This window comes from Loxodonta africana, chromosome X, assembly GCF_030014295.1.
Source record: "Loxodonta africana isolate mLoxAfr1 chromosome X, mLoxAfr1.hap2, whole genome shotgun sequence".
NCBI lineage: Eukaryota > Metazoa > Chordata > Mammalia > Proboscidea > Elephantidae > Loxodonta > Loxodonta africana.
In genome coordinates this window covers 120,645,203-120,667,799 of record NC_087369.1, presented here as the reverse complement: position 1 = coordinate 120,667,799, position 22,597 = coordinate 120,645,203, and the positions used below count along the sequence as shown (strand labels likewise).

General features: G+C 41.2%; 1 protein-coding gene across 1 annotated transcript; it reads right to left on the bottom strand.

The window, feature by feature from the left end:
- Positions 1-5,081: 5,081 nt before the first annotated feature.
- Positions 5,082-22,366, bottom strand: TNMD (tenomodulin). The gene is made up of 7 exons (XM_003420017.4): positions 22,319-22,366; positions 22,024-22,155; positions 13,375-13,515; positions 13,065-13,166; positions 8,984-9,137; positions 5,953-6,119; positions 5,082-5,420 (listed from the first exon to the last, which is right to left on the bottom strand). The coding sequence occupies exons 1-7, from the start codon at positions 22,364-22,366 to the stop codon at positions 5,211-5,213; spliced, it is 954 nt and encodes a 317-aa protein (XP_003420065.1). The 3' UTR covers positions 5,082-5,210.
- Positions 22,367-22,597: the final 231 nt, after the last annotated feature.

The following is a 22,597-nucleotide window of genomic DNA, read 5'->3' as shown; positions in this document are numbered from 1 at the left end:
ACATGCAGATGAAATCTATCCAAAGGATAGAGTAAGGCAAATATCTTTCAGAAATCAAGGCTCTGCAGCATCTCTCAGCCTAACTGGTAGGGCTGATCCTGAGAAAATCATCACTGTTGGCTTCTGAAAGAGTTCTCTCTCTCTGAGAGCACATGGGGAACTCTTGCCCTCTTTAAGAATACTTCTGAAAAAATTCTGTGTCATAATTTATTAATTGTTTAGAAAGTTTAGATCTTATCATGCCAAATATGTTATAAAATGACTAGATGACAAAGAGGATAACTTACTTTCCATCTGCCATGCCACAGTGTCTAGGAGAGTGCTGGGTTCTTCATATGGTGTTGATTGTATTAGTTTAACAGTTACCCCAGACTGACACGCCCTGGTAGGAAGAGACTCTCAAATAGAGAAGTAGTTTGTGGGAGCAGGAAATATAAAAGGCCAACCACAAACCATTCTGATATGAACATGATATAATTTAGTGTAAACAAAGCATCAAAAGGTATTATTTTCAACATGGGGTGTTTATGTCACAGTGGTTCACCAGACATGGCTACAGCAATATTCCTGTGTAATAGGCAAACTCCCCTTGCCCTCAAGGATCTGGATTTCAGAGGGCACAGGTGAATTGTGAGTGGGCATGCCACATAGGCCCCTTGACAAAATAAATAAATTTGGATCCCTGTGTTCTATTTCCAGACAGTTGCATTGCTGCTTTTTGTTCTCTACTTCAGCAACTTGACTGTGGCTAGGGCCTGTACCCTAAATCCTCCGCCCTTGGCAGGTGTCTTGCTCTTGGCTCACTGATGACTAATGTGAGTGTGAGCCTGAATTGTGTCTTAGTAGCCACCATCTCTGTAAGTAAGACCAGGGGAAATACTGCTGTCAGTGGAAAATTCAGAATGGCAAATGATAGCATCAGCAGGAAGGGATAAATATAAACAATATATTAATATCACTGTCAGACAAAGATCTCAGCACTATGGAGTTACTGCTTTTTGTTTTGGTTGAGGGATTTATTGTGGCTTGGTGTGTTTCCCTTGGTTCAATCTGCCTCTCTTTTTCTGAGCCCTTTTAGCAAGGACAACAGGCCCGAGTGTCAAGAAAGTGAATGCAAGAAAAGATAGGCAAATGGGACCCAAATTTCAAAGCAGCAAATAGACAGGTGACTATTCACTCATCAGGCTACAAATGCCAGAATTGAATATTGATCTAAATAAATTATCAATGAAGTTATTGGGTAAGTAGCTTTCATGTGAATTGGTTAAAGATATCCAAGCAGACTTTAGAAGCAAGAGTTTGGAATGAGTCAGGGATATGTGTGTGTGCATTCATACCTGTTTTTTAACATGGAGCCACTTTTCTTTCTTGTTGGGGAACAGCATGTTGTCAGCAAAATTAAGCACCAGAATGAAACTTCTTCAAAAAAGGAAAGTCAAAATTAAATAATTTTTAAGGGTATAAATAAAATAGATCCATGCATTTCCTGACAGCCTGATGAGAAGGTCCATATTTATCTCAGTAAGCTTTCAGTGTTAGACTTTAGGAGCCAAAGTGACAGTTTTGGACTCAGCCAGACAGTAAGCCTTATATATAAAGACTCAAAATAGATTTCCTTTGCCCCTAGTCCTGCCAAAGAGCCATTTTAGGTGTGCAGGAAGGCACTGAGCACTCTAATGCACGTGCCCTTATGTTGAGTGGGAGCAATGGATGGCCTTGCCTCACCTGACATTTCTCGATTGGAATTTAGATCTCCAAGGAACCTGAAAGGTAATATGATATTTCTTCCGATTTCACAGCAAATGTGCTTTTTGCCTTTTTTACGCATAGAACCATTGAAAATTGAGATGAAAATGCAAAAAGCCTGCACTTGTATAATGGAAATAGATAATCGAGCTGTGAGCAATCATTGATGCTTCTAATCATTCTGGAATTAGAGGGATTCCTCATACTTGCAGAAATTGACTGTGTCAAAAGATGAGGAATGTAAAAATGCATTTAAGTGAGATAAGAACTTTCATCTCAAATTTGGACAGAACTCAAGGCCGGCCCTTTTGTGATAATATTCTGAAGGGCTTTGTAGCTGTGCTCTTTTACTATCTCCTCTTTTTCTTCTACCTTCTTCCCCTGCTTCTTTCTCCTGGCCTTCAAGGGTGCAATCAAAAAAAAAATGTAAAGGCTAACTCTATGCTTTAGATACTGTGCTAAATCTGGACAGAGCAAAATGGAAAAGATTATGGACCCTCTTCTTTTAGAATTCGCAAGATAAAATCATATATAAAGAGTATGTGTATTGAGCAATGTATTAACTTATACAAGGATAACATAGAGAAGATTTAGGTTTCATGTTTAGGCAAGAGAAAAATGAGATTATTTAATCTCCTTAAATTAGTGAGAGACAGCTCTGTAGAGGAGATGGATTGGCTGAACAAACAGAGCAGGAAGTGAATGTGCCTGACAAATGAAAAGGGTGGGCAGGGCAGTGGGAGGAGAAAAGGGATGTGAGGCGGTTCAGAGTGGTTTGAGGAAAGACTTTCTGAATGTCACCTAGGCCTGACCCTTAATGTAGTTAGTAGCTATTACAGGCTCTCAGGGAAGGACATGGCATTAACACAATTTACAAGTGAAAAATAAACTTCGTTTAAGAGCATTTATGCTAACTTCAGTCTACAACCTGGGAACTTCAGCAGGGAGGGGATTGTAACAGCTACTCTAAGAAATAACGTGAGGCCTGGACCATGAGCATAACTGAGGGATGGTTTAGGAGGGAAAGCCAGTAGTATTTGGCAAGAGACTGGGGTGAAGGACAGGGATAAATTGGAACTACTGCAAGGTCTCTTGCTTGCGAGATCAGAATTACTCTGGTGTTGCTCCTTGTTGTGAGGAGGCTGGGTTTAGGCAAGGGAAGGTGGAAGGAAGACAGGCAGCTCCATCTTCAGTGGGATTGGTCTGGGAGGAATGTATAAGGAGCCTATTCAAGACTCAAATTAGGGACAAAAGTCTACTACCAAAGAGATATCATCTTTTCTCCTTTTCCAACCTGGCTTGGGCCTAAGTTGAAGTGACAGACTAGTGTGTTTGGGTTTTGTTTTATCTTTTCCTAAGTGTGGGATGATCTGAATGCATCTTTCAGCACATATTTGTTTTTCTTTTGACCTCAGGAGCTCTGGTGGCATGGTGGTTTAGAGCTCAGCTGCTAACCAAAAGGTTGGCAGCTCAAATCCACCAGCTGCTCCTTGGAAACCCTATAGGGAAGCTCTATTCTGTCCTGTAGGGTCGCTATGAGTCACAGTCTACTTGACGGCACCTAACAACAACAAATATATATATATATATATGAGAGAGAGATATATATTAGTTAATTGTGTATAAGTTTCTGTACTTGGGCTTACGTATTTGTGGGTGTCTTAGCTTTCCTTGTAAATAGGAAGTACAACTTTTACTTCATTTGTATCCCCCACAGAGCCAGGTATGTACAGAATAGTGTATACTGCATAAATTGGAGTGCCTAAGGAATTTAAAATTATTGGCTGATCTTAAAAACCAATGTCAAAATGAATAATTCATATAAAAACAATGATACAGAATGTTATAGAGTTCATGCAACCTCAAATTAATCTCATATCTTTTACATTTCCCTATGTCAACTCTGGAAACCCTGGTGGCATAGTAGTTGAGAGCTACAGCTGCTAACACAAAGGTCAGCAGTTTGAATCCACCAGGGACTCCTTGGAAACTCTATGGGGCAGTTCTGCTCTGTCCTATACGGTCACTAGGAGTCGGAATCGACTCTACGGCAATGCATTTGGTTTTTTTGTTTATTTCAACTCTACAGTAATGCCTGTTATGATAACCTAAGCATTGCAAAATTCTCAAATGTCTTCTAAATCACCAATAAAAAGAAAATCTTTTCAGTGGTGTTGTATTGCTAGTTATATTTTCTTCTGCTCACGTTCTCTGAGAATTGATAATCTAAGCATGGCATGTATGCTAATTATCAGTTAATGACTGGTTGGTTAATCTTAACTCAGCCTTGGGCAAATCTGTTTCTATTTGCTTTCTCAACTGTTAAATGAGGAAAATGACTCCTGGCCCACAGGCATCTTGGTGAACTTTTTACTATTTGAAAATGCTTTTTTGATGGAAAGTACCAGACATATATTTTTGTGACACAATAATTTTGAAATTGAGCAGTAAAGGGGGTTACCTTAAAAACAAAACAGAACTAGAAGAGGTGATTTAGATTGGTAGAGCATCATTTCTGAAGCTGGAATTAGCTAGGACATCAAGGTTAACATTACCCTCTAACCACTCCTTTTTTTTCCTCCCCTTTGTCCCTTCCCCTTTCTCAAGCAAAGTATCAGGTGATTGGGAACTTGGCCTTACCTTTCCTTTGAAAAAGCAGCATACTGATGGTCCCCTGTGGTTTTGATGGAAAAATCCCATTTGACTTCTCACCTAGTAATTTCCTATGATGACTGTTTCTGTGAATATTTATGGGTTCCCATTTTCTAGACAATTGCCTTGGAAAGTTATGTAACTGGACACTTATTTAAAGAGAAGTCAGACCTAAAGGTTATGAAACGTTGAATTTGTCCAAAGGTGAGTTCCTATTCACAGGAGGAGAGCCTGGGGCCCTTTTTGCTAGGTTAGCTTTTTCCTTTGCTGAATCTGAGCACCTGGAATATTTTAGTGTTGGCCTGCTGTGACTCGCTGTCTGTCCAGCAGCTTAATAGATGCTTAAGCAAGCCCACAATATGTCTTTCAGATAATTAAACATTGGGGCTATACATAGAAGGGCATGTTTTAATGCATCAGTTATATGGACACTTAATTATCAGCCCCTCATTTGCACTTCCTCAATCCAGCATAATAAAATATAGTCCTTTGAGAATCCTTATGGTTTCCCATTCCCTAGTCCCCAGTCCCAATGAAGGCCAAATTTCCTTCGATGTCATCCATGTTAGATCTGCTCCATTTCAGTTGCAGGGAATATTCACAGGCAGACACTTACCCATCGTGTTCAGCAGCAATCAGGCCATTTATGATGATGTAGAAGTTTATTAGAACATGAAGAGAGGAATTATCTACGAGTAGTTCCGAAGAACTGGCTGCAAGGAGGCAAAAGCCTCATAGGCAGAAATTCATTGAATAGCATGCATTTATATGTTGGCTGTCAGAAGTTTAAGCATTTGAGCTCAAACTTTCTATTAGACCCTCCCCAGCATGCGAGCCACCCACCAGTTGCAAGGCATAATCACACGACAGATGACCCGTCCTCCTTGGTAGCAGTATGGATATGGGTAATAACCTAGTAAAGGTTCACAGACGCGGCGGCAGTAACGGTTGCCTCGACGGCAGTAAATACAACAATAACCTCTCTCATCCAGCATGGGATCAAATTCTATTCCATTTTCAGTCTGAAAGAAGAAGAAGCAAGCCAGTGTTGGAGAGGAAAGTTCACTAGAAAGATGTCCTACCTAGCAGGGGAAGGCTACAAGATTATTTGAGTTAAGGGCTGATGAGAAATTAAGCTCCTCAGCTTAACTGAAGATAAATCAATGGAGATCAAGATTGGATTTTGAATGAGTCTCCTGGAGGTTCTAAGTTTCTTAAACATTTTTTAAAAACCATGATCATTTGCCTTCCAAAGATTAAGATCTGAGGGTAATAAGTTTTGGGAGGGTTCTTTGCTTTTTCTTGAACAAGAGTAAGACAAAACAAAACAAAACAAAACAAAACCCGTTTGTGTCGAGCAGACTCTGACTCATGGTAGCCCCATGTGTTACAGGGTAGAAGTGCTGAATAGGGTTTTCTTGGCTGTAATCTTTACAGGAGCAGACTGCCAGGCCTTTCTTTTGCAGTACCACTGGCAGATTCGAACTGCCTGTCAAGCACAAATTGTTTGCCACCCAGGGACCTTCAAACAAGAATAACATGCACATAGCTCACATAGTCATTTATTGGAAGGTCTTCCTCAGTTGCTTGTCTGGCGTGACGGGTCTTCTCCATTTTCACTTGAGGAACTACCCACTGCTCGTTTTGCTCAATCCCTTTTTTTTCATTGGTAGGAAAATGAAGATCTTCACCATCCTCCTCAAAGTCTTGTAACTCCGAAACTAAGATAATAAATACAAGATTGGGAGGCTTTGCAGACGTTTCTGAAAGACGTGCTTAGGGGAATAGCAGTTGGGATTGAGATTTTCTTTGTGTCTTCTCACTAGCATCATTTAGGCATGCACATACCACGTTTCTCAGCTCCTTCAGCTCATATTTTAAGGAGTATTTTCCAAAACGAACCTGATCGTTCCCCCACACACAGACTTTTGCTTGTTTGGCACCAAGCATTTACTGCTTTGTCTTATTAGTGTACTAGATTAAAAACTGAGGACAGGAGACTTTTTGTGCCTCCCAAATTGATTTTGTTGTTGTTGCTGTTAGGTGCCATTTAATCAATTTAGACTAATAGCAACCCCATGTGACAGAGTAGAACTGCCCTGTAGTTCTAAGCTGTAATCTTTACAGGAGCAGATCACCAGGTCTTTCTTCCAAGGAGCTGCTGGGTGGGTTCAAACTACCAACTTTTTGGTTAGCAGCTGAGAACTGCAATTGATTTTAGGTGCTTATCTTAGTTATCTAGTGCTGTTATAACAGAAATACCACAAATGGATGGCTTTAACAAACACAAGTTTATTCTCTCACAGCCTAGGAGGCTAGAAGTCCAAATTCAGGGCATCAGCTCCAGGAGAAGGCTTTCTCTCTCTGTCGGCTCTGGAGGAAGGCCCTTGTCCTCAATCTTCCCCTGGAATAGGAGATTCTCAGTGCAGGGACCCTGGGTCCAAAGGACGTACTTTGCTCCTGGCACTACTTTCTTGGTGGTATGAGGTTCCCCTGTCTCTCTGCTTGCTTCTCCCTTTTATATCTCAGTAGAGATTGACTCAAAATACAATCTAATCTTGTAGATTGAGTACTGCCTCAGTAACATAACTGCCACTAATCAGGCCTTATTAACATCATAGAGGTAGGATTTACAACACATAAAAAAATCACATCAGGTGACAAAATGGTGGACAATCTCACAATACTGGGAATTGTGGCCTAGCCAAGTTGACACACATTTTTGGGGGGCACAATTCAATCCATGACAGAAATAGTTATATATCTTAGTTGCTTGATTTGATTTGGTGTTCCTGTTCTGCTTCCTCTTCCCTTCTCTTTCCTGTCTTAAAATTTTTTTTTAACTTTCTATTTTGAAATAATCTTAGATTTACAGAAAATTTGCAAAGATAGTACAGAGTTCCCCTATACTCTTCACCCATTTTCCCTTAATGTTGTCATCTTACATGTCTAACCTGCTACCATCGAGTCAATACTGACTCACAGCAACCCTATAGGACATAGCAGAACTGCCCCATAGGGTTTCCAAGGCTGTAATCTTTATGGAAGCAGACTGCCACATCTTTCTCCCTCGGATGGGTTGGTGGGTTCAAACTGCCTACTTAGCAGCCAAATGCTTAACCAGTGTACCACCAGGGCTCCTTTCATCTTACATATTACATAACCATGGTGCAATTATTCTAAACTATAGACTTTATTCCAATTTCTCCAGTTTTCCACTAAAGCTCCTTTTCTGTTCCAGTGTCCAATCCTTTTTTTTTTTTTTTTGATCTCTAAAGAGTACCAGTAGATGCTGCATTGGTGGAAACATGGTCTCCTGAGTAATACAGGAATCTACACTGTCCAGAGTGAGGGAGGCCAAATTCTGTGTTAGCTAGGCAGAATAAGACATCTAGGGATCTTTGGCTTCTTCTCTATGGGCTGAATGGAAGTTGAGGGACTAGACTCTTCTGCTTTGAACCTCTAGATCTTAACTACGTTTTTTTTTTAAAGGGGTGATTTTTTTTTTATTGTACTTTAGCTAGTTTACAGGGCAAATTGGTTTCTTATTAAACAATTAATACACATATTGTTTTGTGACATTGGTTGCCAACCCCATGACATGTCAACACTCTCCCCTTCTAGATCTTGGATTCCTTATTACCAGCTTTCCTGTCCCCTCCTGCCTTCTTGTCCTTGCCCCTGAGCTGGTGTACCCATTTAGTCTCATTTTGTTTTATTGGCCTGTCTAATCTTTTGGCTGAAGGGAGAACCTCAGGGGTGACTTCAGTACTGAGTTAAAAGGGTGTCTGGGGGCCATCCTCTTGGGTTTTTTTCTCCAGTCTCTGTCAGACCATTAAGTCTGGTCCATTTTTGTGAGTTAGAATTTTGTTCTACATTTTTCTCCTGCTCTATTGTGATCCCTGTCAGAGCAGTCAGTGGTGGTAGCCAGGCACCATCTAGCTGTGCTGGACTCAGTCTGGTGGAGGCTGTGGTAGTCATAGTCAATTAGTCCTTTGGACTAATCTTTCCCTTGTGTCTTTGGTTTTCTTCATTCTCCCTACCTCCAGATGGGACTAGTGGAGTACCTTAGATGGCCGCTCACAAGCTTTAAGACCCCTAGATCTCTATTACTTTTATAGTGATTTCTAAAACAGCCACAAACAATTTTGTATAGCAATGACTACCCTATCTTCTGGGGAGAATGGCACCATTTGTCATAGAGAATCTTTCCTGAGAAAACAGAGCATTGTTTTGGCACTTCTCTCTTCTGTTCTTGGGTTGGATCCACAGTGGTTCGAGCAATAGGCTAGTATCCTGACTGCAATGAATATAGATGTGCAAAGAAAGACAGACGAGCTTTTTGCTATCACTAGTCACATTAGGGTGGTGTTACTTTTGCTGGGATATTTAAAAGCCTGTCAGCATTAATTTATCTGATTTATAACTTGGCTGTGAAAAATTTCCTCCTCACTGGCAGTCAGCATATACAGTTTCAACCAAGAAGATAAGAGCTGATCATTTTTTTTTCCCTAGAAATATAGTCTCTGAAAGCTGGGAGCATTAAGCTGCTACTGTTTTTAGAAGAAAGAGGAAGATGCCATACCTGCTATTAGAGTGGGATTGATCCAATACATGGTCACATTATCACAAATTTCCAGAATTTTGGAATTTTTAAGAAAGTCTCGGTTTTCAATAGGCTTTTCTGCTGGGACCCAAATCACAGATTGTTCAAAGAAAGTTGTGGTAATTTCTTCATTCTGAAAGAAGAAAGTAGTTCAGGGTGGGGATAGGAAGAGACGTTAAGAAAATGAGCAAGGCATTATGGGACACTGGAAAACACTACATTTTGAGTCTAAATAACTGAATTCCAGTTCCGAAACTGAAACATTAGTGGATCAGTGGTAGAAATCTTGCCTTCCATGTGGAAGACCTGGGTTCCATTCCTGGCCAATGCCCCTCATGTGCAGCCACCACCATCTATCAGTGAGGACTTGTGTGTTGCTATGTGCTGAACAGGTTTCAGCAGAGCTTCTAGACTAAGACAGACTAGGAAGAAAGGCCTGGCGATTTACTTCTGACCCATCATGGGGATGGCACCGGACTGGGCAGCCTTTTGATCCATTGTGCATGGGGGTGTCATGAGTCAGAGGCTAACTGGATGGCAGCTGACAATAACAATAGTCCTAGGGCTGCCTGTGAACTAGCACTGGGCTCTCTGTGCTTTGCATACAGTAAGTGCAATGGGGAGGGGGTTAATAATTGATCCTGCTCTCCCAGGTCATCAACAAGACTGCTCACTGAAATAGAAACCTGCTTTGGTACCATTTCACTCAAAGTCAGGAAGGCTTTCCATCATTTTTTGGGGCCTTTTGCTGGGTCATTCATGTTTTAAGTTGGGCCTCTGGACCCTGGATGACGTGTATTTGTTTTCTTTCTTTTAAATGGATGTTCTGAGCGCCTGCCTTGTTTTAGGCTTGCAACTGTGGCTGCAAGTGGCATTTTATCTCAAATGGAAAAAACTTACATAATCCAAACTGGTGAAATAAATAGCAACTGGACCTAATATTTTGGTTTTCCAAGATTTGTCTGTTAACGGTAGTTAGTTGCAGTACAAAAATGTCTTTTTTTTTTTTAAGCTCAGTTTCCAGCCTCTGACTTCCCTGGCCTTATCACTATTTTATTCCTTTTATTCTAGATGCTTAGGGCTGGTCTCAGGTATTGTTTTTTCTTTACATAGCCTTTCTTATATTGACAACGACACCATTTTCTCTTCAGTTTCTAGTATTGGAATTAGTTGTCTTGCATATCTAGTTCTTCTTCACTTGTCTTTTGGGCTTTAGACATTTTTTCCCCTATTCTTAATAAGGTTTTTTTCTTTTGTTTCTTTCTAGCTTTATGATTTCAGTGTTTTTATTTAGTCCCTGAAATATGCCTTTGTATAATTTTTCCTCTAGCCATTTACAACTCCCAAGTCTAACCTCCTTTGCCCTTGAGTCTGTAAGGACCTTGGGATGCATTGTGAAGGGATTGTGTAAAATGAGGTTGGTATGCTGACTAGCTTTGTTAGCAAAATCAAGGCTATTTTTATACCTGCTCTGCATGTTTAACATGCAGACACCATGGATACAGCAGTGAGGGAAAGAAGAATAAGAGGGTTTTTGTTATTCAGGGCCACAAATTTGTCTCATAAAAAATTTTGTACATATATAAAGGATTTTCTTGAAGGTGTAGTAATCTTACTATCATGAGAAGAATACTTGAGTCACTTAGAAGGTTTGACAAAATTAACTGAAGAATAAATTAGGGCCAAAATGAGAGAAAAATACATCTTGTTATATCAGTTCAGGCTCTCATTGCTCACCAGCCCTACTCGAATGCTTACATCATTTTCTGTAAAAAAAAAAAAAAAAAAAAAAGCACATGATATTGAATATAGTTGCTTTTTATCCTATTCATTCTCCTTTCATCTTACTCTTGCCTCTTATAGTCATTTCTAATATCCTGGAAGTTGGTCTGTTCCTCAGGCGAATCTAATTTATACTTATTTCAAAAAAAAATCTCCAAAAATTTTCACTGCCATGGAACTTGGGAGCAGAGCAACACCTTTGGCGAAATCTTCTTCTTTTTCTTGGACAGTCTAGTAATACAGGTCAGTAACTTCTCTGGCCATGAGGAGACCAGTAGCATGAAAGAGCAATGCCTGTGGGACCCAATGAAAACTCTGAGACTTGGCCAAGGGAAAGGCAAAAGTGCTCCCCCCTCCCCATTCTGGGACCCCAAAGAAAGAAGAGAAAAAGACAATAAAAAGGTAGATGAGAATTCACATGGATAGGGGTGGGTGAGAGGACAGTGAAAAAGAACCAGGGGAAAGAGAGAAGAAACATTTACAGTGTAGTTAGGCCAATGTGCCATTACCATAATCCCATTTTAGATTTGCCAGTTGAGCACTAATAAAACAAAACAACAACAACAAACACAAACAAGCAAACAAAAGTGTTTCTTCCTGGTTACAGAAAGGGTATGCTGTCAAAATACGGCTTTAGCTGAAATTTCCCACACCCCCTCAACTGATAGCAACACACTGTAATTACAGACAAAACTCAAGGGAAAAATAAACAGCTTTAGGGCATTCATTAATGGCTGTATTTTAGGCACTAATGACCCAGTGGAAACCCTGGTGATGTAGTGGTTAGTGCTACAGCTGTTAAGCAAAACATCAGCAGTTCAAATCCACCAGGTGCTCTTTGGAAACCCTACTGGGCAGTTCTACTCTGTCCTATAGAGTTGCTATGAGTTTGAATCGACTTGATGGCAATGTTTTTTTGTTTTTAATGACCCAATCTCCCACTCACCTTTCAGGGGTCATTAAGTGATTGCACCAGTACCCTAGGTTGCCTCACCCTGGCCTAGCAGTATATTTCCAGAGAATTTGCATTACACTATAGTTCTTTTTTTTTTTTTTTATAGGTCTTAGTATTCACTGTCTTTGCTTTTCCTCCAAAAACCAAACCAAAACCAATGCCTTTGAATTGATTCTGCCTCACAGCGACCCTATAGGGCTGAGTAGAACTGCCCCATAGGGTCTCCTAGACTGTAAATCTTTTACAGAAGCAGGGTCTCTCAGAGTGGCTGCTCGGTTTGAACAGCTGACCTTTTGGTTAGCAGCAAAGCACCTTTCCTGGTGAGGTTAAAAAGGGGCCCTGGTGGTGCAAAGGTTAAATGCTCAGCTGTTAACTGAAAGGTCGGTAGTTCAAACCCACCTAGCCGCTCCATGAGAGAAAGACCTGGCAGTCTGCTCCCATAAAGATTATAGCCTAGAAAGCCCTATGGGGCAGTTCTACGCTGTCTCATGAGGTCATTATGAGTTGAAATAGACTCAATGACACCTAACAACAACAACAACAACATCAGTAAGGTTAAATGTGGATTATTTCCTATTTACATGGACTCAAATTGACAACAGCAACTCCAAAGGCTGGAGAAAAAACTTATAGGGCAGTGAGTTCATGTTAAGGATGGAGGGATAATTCAGAAAAGGAGGGTGAGAATGGTTGTGCAACTTGAAGAATGTAATCAGTGTCACTGAATTGTACACACAGAAATTGTCAAACTGGTATATATTTTGCTGTGTACATTTTCATTAACTACAAAATAAATTATTAAAGACAATGTGGCTTATTTCATTAGCAGTCCAGCATAAAATGGTAAGGTGAATGAACTGAACTCTTTAAAATAGGCAAATGGGGCAGTGTGACAGAAGTGGCAAAGACCCACAGTGGCGTTGGGACTTTTTTTAAGACTTTGTTAGACAGGATTGATTTTTTCCCTCTAGCTCACCCCTTCTACTAGAAATCTTTAGTTTGAAAGCAAACATACATAATATGAATTGGTACTCAGGTGTAAAAGTCCAGTGTTGCTCCTAAAAGCATGAACTTCAGTGTTTTGAAAGCCCTGAGTTCAAGACCCCATTTACTAGCTGTGTGACCTTGGGCAAGTTACTTATGGGTTCTGAGTCCCAGTTTCCTCATCTGAAAAATGGGGATAATAATAGTAACTATGTATAGGGTTGTTGTGAGAATCAAAGGGAGGTTAACGTATGTAAAGCATTTAGCGTAGCACTTGGCACATAGTTGACACCCAAATAAATGATGGCTTTTGCTACTACTATTATTGTTCTTACATACCTCATCTATTTCTTCCTCTGGTTCAGAAAATTCAGGAATCACTTTAATCTGAGTTTTGATGAAACATTTTTGAAGGCCTACAAAGTAGATGCCAGTGTATCCCTAAAAAACAGACAAAGCAATAACAAAACATCCTGAAATAACCACAATTAATAAATTCCATGATCTGTCAAGGCTCCCAGCTGGCAAAATTTGAGCTCAATGGGAAAGCTTTGTCTTATAAATTAAACGGAGACTAAAGGCTATTTTTAACTTGACTTAAATGCTTTAATATTTTAAAGCAAGCCTTCGGAGGAAAAATCCAACTTACATTTTTAAAGTCATGTACTTCCAATGTTTCATCAGTGCCATTTCCGCTTCTGAATATTTCAGTTCTGGTCACAGGATCAATTTCCATGTAAATCTTCTTCTTCTCTCCGTTGCTGTAGAAAGTGTGCTCCATGTCGTAGGTCTGGGAGAACAGAAGAAATAAAATTCTAAGACCCTCACTGTGTCCTTTCATAAGATCCTTTTATTGGGTGATATCTGGGGTGCCTTCTCTTTCCAGATCTTTTGTAGTGAGGTACCATCTCAGCAGCTTGCCATTGGGAATTCTCTGAGGCTTGAGATTTGAGATTAAAGTGAGGTGTTTTTTGGCACTAGAGCTGATATGGGGATCCCTTCAGAGCCAGGCTTTTATATTCAAGCCAAGTTGCTGAGCTAATTACTAAGAATTCCAACAGTTTTCTTGGCAGCCTTGACTAAATAGCAAATAATATCCTCCAAACCAGCCTGTAGTGTATTTTCCCCTTGCGTTAAGCAGAGGGATGACCCTAAAACCTATGCAGGTTCTTTAGGCTATCACTTCCTTCTTTAAGTGCTCAGTGCTCACTTCACCCCCACCCCAATGAAATTCACCAGAGCTGGGGGATTAGAACACATTTTGAGTGGTTAGGTTCTGTTCCCTCCTCATCTATCCAGGGCTTTAACACTGCCTCATTGGTCTGTATCTGTCCTTTTTAAGGTCTGAAGACCATTCTCCTTGGCCAGTATTAGGTAGCAGTCTTACCCTGCCCCTGCTTCCTTCCTTTTGGCCATTAAACTTCCTGGAGCCATTTATTGCTTTCCTTGAGTCTTCTCTTTTATAGATGAAGCAACTCTACCCAGCTTATTCCTGAATTCCGTTTGCCAAAATTCATTCAGTTCTTTCCAAGTTCTCGAGATTTCTCCTTTATATAGAATTCAGCAACTGTGTCAAATGCCTTGAGCTAAGCAATATGAAGTCTCCCAAGAAAATTGCCTTGGAAAAGCTGCTTATCAGGTTTTTCTTGAGTGGTTAGAATAAAACCCCCAGACTTTTTGCCTGCCCTCTGAAGGAGACACTTCTTTCTAAGAACCAAGAGGATCAGTCCCACAAAGTAGCCCATTTTAGGAATAAGCTCATCACCTAAAACTGAAGACATATGTATAGCTAGAAGCAAATAACATGCATAAAGGAATTTGCCACCTGTCACAAACCAGGCCAGTCCTGATGGTCCTATTTGGAAGTCTATCTTATCCCTATTGTTAGGAGGCCTTCAGCGATCAAGTTTCTTCAAACTCATTTTTTTCTCTTAGCAAAAAATTGAGAAAACTGAAAGCCTGAAAAAGCAAGTGATGTGGAGAGCCAACATTGCTTTCTAATGTTCCCAGTGGCAGCCTCTTAGATCTCGTACTGGGTTGGGTTGTTTTTTAATGTCTGCTGATGTCTGTGACTGAATGTTAGTTTAACCTGGTCAAATTTTCCCCAACTCAGGTAGAAAAACAAGTTGGAACAGTTTGTAGAAACAAGTGTCACTTCAGGCGTGAGAAGTCTAATGTTAGCTGCTGAATAGAAAAACAAGAGACAATGCACTTATGTCATTGTCACCTGATGGTGGTTTGGACTTGGTTAAAAAAAAAATTTTTTTTAAGTATTTGTTGGATGCATTTTCCCTATCAACAGCAAATTCTCATTTTCCTAAAGAGATATTTTGAGCATTGGCAAAGGTCTTTTAAGAAACCATATTTTAAAAGGGGAAGAAAAACCTCATTCAGCATCCTTCGGCAATTGCAGAGTTAACTCAGGAAGTGCAGCCTGGTTTGTGACAGGTAGCAAATTCCTTTAGGCTTGTTATTTGCTTCCAGCTATAAATATGTCCTCAGTTCCAGCTCTGCAGCCAGCCTGAGAAGAGAGACTTCTACCTATGGCAGCAAATTGAGCTCTCAGTCGGCCTGACCTAAGTAGAGGAAAGAGGCATCTACTTCAGATCCAGTCTTGTCAGGTCTCCCGACAGGGGGGGAATTTCGTTAGAAATACTATCCATTGCTAAGACAAATGTCAACACCAATAGCCACTGGGGGGCGGGGTAGGGTGTTTGTTTCATCAGTAGCACCACTGATTGATTATTGCATGGAAAAATGAGGTTAGGGACTAGGGGATGTTGGAATGCTGCCTACCTGGGCAAAGGAGAAAATACAGGCTGTATTTTCAATCATTAGTAGAAGACTATGGAACTATATTGGTGACATTTAGAACTTCAGTGTACTTCTGTGGAATGAGTTTTCCTGCACTATTGGCAATGTACTTCACTTGGACACCTTGCTAGATGAAAACTACTGGAAACTGCCAAGCTCAGCAGATCTTGATTATTTTCAACATTCCTTCAAATAATTTTTTGAGGTGGGGGTCCGTTCTGATTGCATTTATCAACCCACTTATTTAGGAATGGTGGATTGTTAATTAAGTGGGATCAGAATGACTTCATTTATGTGTGAATCCTTGATGGGGGATGGAGGTGGGGTGGGGGCTATATATATCTACCCAGATGGAATTCCATTATCAAAGGTGTCCTTTTGGAACAGACTGACTTTTGTCTAGGAAGATGATGCCGGTGACCCACTTTGGACTGCTTGGGGATGGGTTTGAGCAAATCCAGACATACTGTCTCGCTTGGGTCCCTGTGGAACATATTGCTTGGGTAATGGCTATGCAAGCTTCACTGGCCCATATGAAGACTGAGCTCATGCTTTTGGCCTCAGAAGTGTCTTGCTCTCTACTAAGCTCCCTGGCTCAGGGGGTGAGGGTCTTTCTGGGGATGAATAAATTGTTTTGTCCTTTCCAGGAGCAAACCAGAGCAGAGACAGGACGACTGGCCTGAGGAAGGTGGGAGTGGTCTACCAGTAGCTCCTCTCAGACTCTGACCTCAACGCAGTTTTATTCCAGGAAGGACAGAGCAAGGACAGAGTGTGACGAAGAGTACACTCCTGCCAAATTGGCAAATAAGGAAAGTTAGTCTTTGATGCTTCTTAGTTCCCTTTTCTGTTCTCTTTTCATATCCTGCTCACTCTGTACCTTTCTAGCCCTTCCCCCTCCTCTTCCCATCTCCCTCAGCCCCTTTGCCTCCTGTCTAGACACCGAGGAATCTCATGGTGCTTCAGGTCTCTTCTGTCAAAGAAGAAATCAATTTGACAAATAATTTTACGCTAAGATGTTAGTGGTGGATATTTGTCTGTGAAAAAAATTGGAGGCAATATTGAACTCAAAGGAATGAATTGCTAATGGTGGATTTTAGGCACTGCGACACCAGAAGTAGGAAATATTTTGGTGGTGAGGCATCTTTCCAGCACCTCTCAAATGGGCATGTATTCCACCCACACATAAGGCTGGCCTTAACTATAAGAATCAGAATACTGGAGTGGGGCAGGAAAGCCAATGGAGTGGCATATGATTCCGAGGTGAAATGAGATAGATACATGATTAAGCCCAGGCAGTGAGAGGTGTAAAAAGGCTACACTGACAAAACATGGAAACAACATAAACTCATTCTTCTTCCCTGCCCAGGAACTCTGTCCTCAGTCTAGTTAAATCCTCCGCTCAGGCAGCAAATGATCCCTAACATCCTCTTTCACAGTTTGTCTTGTTTTCTTACCTTTGTTTGTGACAGTCTCTGAGACCAGAAAAGAAAGCTTTTTATAAAGAGTAAAGCTGCCTCAGACCTCAGTGTGATGGATCTGTTTTGGGGACAAGTAGCTTTAGCCTGCCCTGGAAGGGATTTGAGGACATTTGGCTTAGGTTTGTTTTTTGAAGTCTGTGATTAATCTTGCTGCTCCTCTCTCCACCTTCATCCTTTACTGTCTGTTTATGAGGTACACCCTCCAAAGGTGAAATACATGCTCAGAATAACTGGCTAGCAGGTGTTAGGCTGTAAGGAAGGGAAGGGAATGCACTGTATCATATCATTACCAACCTAGCCTGTGTGAATTAAAGGGCCTCGGGGTATTTCTTTACCAACATAGAGCAGACAGACTGTTTCTTACGCAAACTTGGACTTCTGCATCTTCAATCACTGGTTCTTAGCCCTGAAAAAAATTGGCATAAGCAGCACAGACATTCCTCTTTTTCAACAAGAAAAAGCCATTTCTTTCATCTACAGACTCAAGCCGGTTGGGAAGTTTTTTCTTACTCGCTACCCTACCCCTTCTTAAATGCAACTGAAGAATAGTGGAAAGAATCCCCAGATCAGATTCTAGTCCCAGCCTCAACTCTACCACTTACAAGTTGTGTGATTTTAGGCAGGTCACTGAATATCTCTGGGACTCGGTTCCCATCTATACTCCCCATTCCTTTCTAGATGCAATGTCGAATACTTGGCAAAATCAATTTTGCACAGATTGGGGTTGATATCTGTCGAGTTGATTTTACGACTAGCTACTACCTGTTGGTCACCTGAGCTTCTTTCCCTCTACAGCCTCAATTCCACTCTCAGCTGCCTCTCAAGGGCTCTTTTTGAAGGCCCAGGCGTTCCTTGCTGGTACCACTGAAGTTGCTCAGCAAATGCTGCCTTAGGAGAATGAAGGAACTTAACAAGAACGTGCCCATAGTGGCCAGAGTCTGAGTCTACATAACTGGTGCGAGTTGCCCCTTAGTAGCCCAGAGCAGGAGCTGGCTCAGTGGGACTTGCTGTACAAGGGTGAAGCTGGCTGTCACAGGGCTTGGGAGGAAAAGAAAAAGAAGAGAAGTATTCTTTTCTAAAATGCCGACGTGGCACCATCTGGTGAAGTTCATTCCCTCTGCTAAAGAGATTCCTGCTACAACTCCAGCTTTTTCCTTGAGGGTATAAATGCTTCTCCAGATCCACATTTCACCCACTAAACTGCTGAGTAGGAAAGCCAGGGGAAGCTGGAGAAGAAAGTCGTAGCCCCCGTGCACCTACAAGAGGAATGAAGACAGATGGTCTCTGGCTTGTGCTGGCATTAGAGAAGTAGGTACAAAGAAAGCTGGACCCAGAATTGGCACACAAGTGTTTTTTTCTGGGTAAAGGATTTTCCACACAGAATGATATTGGGCTTGCAACCCTATGTGATAATGTTTTAATGACCAATCTGCCTCTGAGCTAGGAGGTGCAGAAAGATGCCTGCTCTATCCCACCACTCCTCATAACTGGTGGTATGCAGAAGTTGAGGGAACATGCCCATGTTGATTGCTGTGTGGGCCGTAGGGCCTATGGCTTCCAAACAGCTCTAAAGTCACCAGGCAGTTCCTATGTATGGCATTTCATTTATTTCTCTTCTGCCTCATTCCACAAAGGATTGGAGGGGATGGGCAACAAGGTCTGCACTATGTCTATAAACTGTTAGTTTGAGGGCTGGGATTTTTCTAATATGTTTTGTCCATGTTGGATTAATTAGCTGGGGAGTTGGCCTCTAATTGTTTCAAGTTAAATGTACAATACAGGGAACTTTAAGCAAGAATGTTGCCCCAAGGAGCCTGCTTTAAGGATCCCAGGGCAGTCACTGCTTGGAAGTAGAGCCTCGTTGTGATGCTCTGTCAAAATCTCTGGGACTGAATAAGTCCCCTCTGCTTGGTTAAGGGAGCTGAACACAGAGCTCTACGGACTAGGCTTTCATTCAGCTCAAGTGGCTCCTATATGTGGCTGTGGGTCAGGGTGACACAGAACCTGGGAGGGGCACAACAGCTCACCCAGAGTTAGTCTTCTTTGTCTTACTTTATGTTGTTCTTTCTCTTTCTCTCTCTCTTGCTCTTTTGTCTCTGTGTATGTGTCTGTGTGAGCATGCGCACATGTGAGTTTGTTTGTACTAAAGGTGTATGAGGAGAGGTAGTCAAGCACGGCTTATTCTCCCTTTGGGATGAGGAATCTAAATCCTTTGTACATACCAAGGTGGGAGGTAATGGAAGGAGCAGGAGGGCTTACTGCAATGGAAATGTCAACACCAGATGTGGGATGTTAAATAAAAACTGGTTATTATAAACAGATGTTGAAAAGCAAAATAAAAAGGAGGTATGGTGGGGGTGACAGGAGCAAACACTAGAGCTTGTAAGAAGCCCCCGGACAACAAACAAATCACTGCCATCAATAAGTACAGTAGCCTCAACAATTTTTTTCTACTAAGGGCTGCACTGCCCCCATTGGCCTCACAGGCTTGTAAAGGAAAGCCCAGAAATGCCTGTGTTTTAATCTGCTCCCTGCTGTTTCTTGCTAGGCCATACTCTTAAGGGGAGAGCCTTCAATCTATGCAAGCTGCCTGAACGTTTTCCTCTGCAAATCCTCTTCCAACACTAATCTGACTACTGTTCTCTTCCCAGGATTCATAAATCTGCTTCAGGGTAGGCGTATTTGCAGTTTCAGCCACTGGAAACATAAATGGTCTTTTGGGCTCTTTGCCTGGGACCTGAAGGGAGTAGTGGACTGAATGAGGCACCCATATCTCCAGCTGGTCCCTTAGTTTGAAATGCACCCAACCTGGACTTGCAGCGAAGACACAGGAAATATCAAAGACAATAAATTGCAATCTCCCATTAGAATGGAGAACAAGCAACCTTTGTTCATGGTTGAAAAATTTGCCCCAGGAGACACCTATTGTCTTATACCTGGATTAGCTGGTAAAAGCTTTAACCATTACTGAGAATCCTTTTGCTGAAAACGGCTTCCCAAGATGAATTACTTCACAGAGTTGATTGTTGATAAACTTATTCTGTAGCATACCCCACTTCTACTCATGCATTGATTAAGTTTTACTTTTGGTTTGAGGAGCCACACAATTATAATCCATTAAAAAGAAAAGTGGAGTGAGAAGTAAAGATGATATCATAGGGAAGCAGAAGGGACCATGGACCCTGCCATTGTCTTTGCTGCCTTACAAGGTAAAGGCAAAGTCCCACCTAGTCATTTATAGCTGCATTGAGGCAAATAGCATTGGAAGTTTAGAAAAACATGTAAACCCTTTGAGAAGAGCAGTCACAGTACCAACAGCTACAATCAAACAAAAGCCATCTGGCCCCATACTTAGGCAAGCATATATGGGTGGTCAAAAGGACTAGCTCCCTTCCACACCCAGTTAAGTGCATTAGGACCACAGAGGACAAAAGGGTTTATTGTCTTCTAACTCATCTAGAATTGTCAGGAGGATCCAAGATTCAGTTCATGGGGCAACTTGTCACCTTGGGAATTAAATAAGTGGTAAAGGAATTTTATCAGAATTCATTTTGGCACTGTTAATCATTTTCTGTTTCCTTCCGGATTTCTATTGCTTTGCTCACCCTTGAACATAGGTGGCTTCTCTAGGAAGATGCCTGAACAGAAAGTAGTTCAGAAGCCAGGAGCAGTGAGAGAGAGAGAGAGAGAGAGAGAGAGAGAGAGAGAGAGAGAGAAGGCTAACTATAGGCATTGAGTGATGCCTGAAATCCCTTCTGGAACAAGGCAAACAAAGTAGATTGGTTTGCTCTCCTTTCTCCCTCCTACTTAAACTTGATAAGGTATCCTTTGAGACTAAATAAAAGTAGGGACGACAGCAGGGGTAGAGAATCCAAGGGTGGTTACATGTCTCTGTTTCCTTTTGGACACTGGCCAGTTTATTTTCTATTTCTCCCCCTCTATCTCCTCTTCTCTGTTGACCTATGTTCTTTCTTCTCTGCTCCTATTGCTCCTTTGACTCCCTATGGTCCATGGCCACCCAGTTTCTTCTTTTCTCTCATCCTTCCTCCTAGGTTTGTGTCTTTCCCTCCCTACATCTGTTACTGAATAGAAATGAGCATCTCAGGACAACAAATTAACCAGAGTAGCAATAGCAACACAAACCCACACACGGAGAGAAAAACATGGCAAAGTCAGAAAACCATCTTCACGCCTTGTAGTTTATATATCTATTAATTCGCTTTCAAATGGAATTTGTTAGTATAAAGGGACTAGAATTTTCTTTGTGTCACATCCAAACTCGCCTATTGTGGGTGAGCCAGGGAGTAACAGTAACACTAAGGCACACCAGTACAAACTATAACGGCCAGCCACGCTTCAACAGATGACCCTCAACATCAGAAACTTTCTGACATATCTGTGACTAATGACTTGGTGTCACTTGCTTTACCTCGTAGCATTGCTATCTCAGTGGGACAGCGGCAATTGTGGCTGATGAGGAGCTGAAAAGCTCTAGGTTTTTCTTTTTTAAGTCATAAATAACTGTGAACTTAGGTATGAGAATTGCTCCTGAAAAGGAGCTTGCTGTCTGTCCTCACAGCAGATGCATTAAGTAAGAAACATAATCCCTGAAAATCCTTTGCTGCCATTTCTGCTGGTTTCTTCTTATGTAGTGGTATAATTATTTTTCCACCAGTTTCTGCCCAGATAATTGAAAGAAAGATGGAAAATATTTTTTCTTACGGTAAAAAAATTTGCTTCCAGGAGGAATTCCTTAAACCCAAGCATTATAGGAGCATAGGTAATTCTATAAAAAAAAATCATAGCCCAAATACAGAAAACATTTTTCCCTTCAAAATAATTAGACAAATGAAAGAGAGCAAAATCTTGACTCAGTTTTTCATACCACCAGAAAACAAACACAGATGAGACTTAATGATTTTCATTTTCAGGGTAACCTCTACGTCAACCATGAACTGATTTTGATCAAACTCAGAAGAATTGGATAATAACGTGTATTTACTTACTTTTTTTGGTGCCTCCGGCCAGAAGTGCTTGCTCCCCCAAAACAGGACAATCAGAGTTAGGGCCAGGATGCCGAAGACCAGTCCACAAATCTTAAGTGATTTACATATCTTCTTGGATTTAAATGCTTCTGCCTAAACAAAGGACAGAGAGAATAAAAAGTACACAATAACTCTTAAAATAGTAAGCCACAATTCAGTCATCTTTGATTTCACTTTCTAATGGTCACACTGCAATACGATTAATCTGTGAAACCACGCTTCTGCTCAAAAGGGAAAAAAATATGAATCAACTTACATTTAGAATGTGACAGTCCTCACAGTTCTCTGGAGGATTCTTTGCCATAGTCTCTCAGCGCGCAGTACTCTTTCCCTTCTTTGAGAGGACTGAGAGACCACTGCTGAGGTGGAGTTGCAAGTGAGTCGGCTAACAGATGCCAGAGGAGAAGCTGAATTTATATGGCTCAAATATGTCATACCAGAGCCTGAAGGAGCCCAGGGGGCTCCTGTTCTGCAATTTGTTACATAGATATACCCATATATGTATATAACTTCTGTGCATAGAATTCCATCCAGA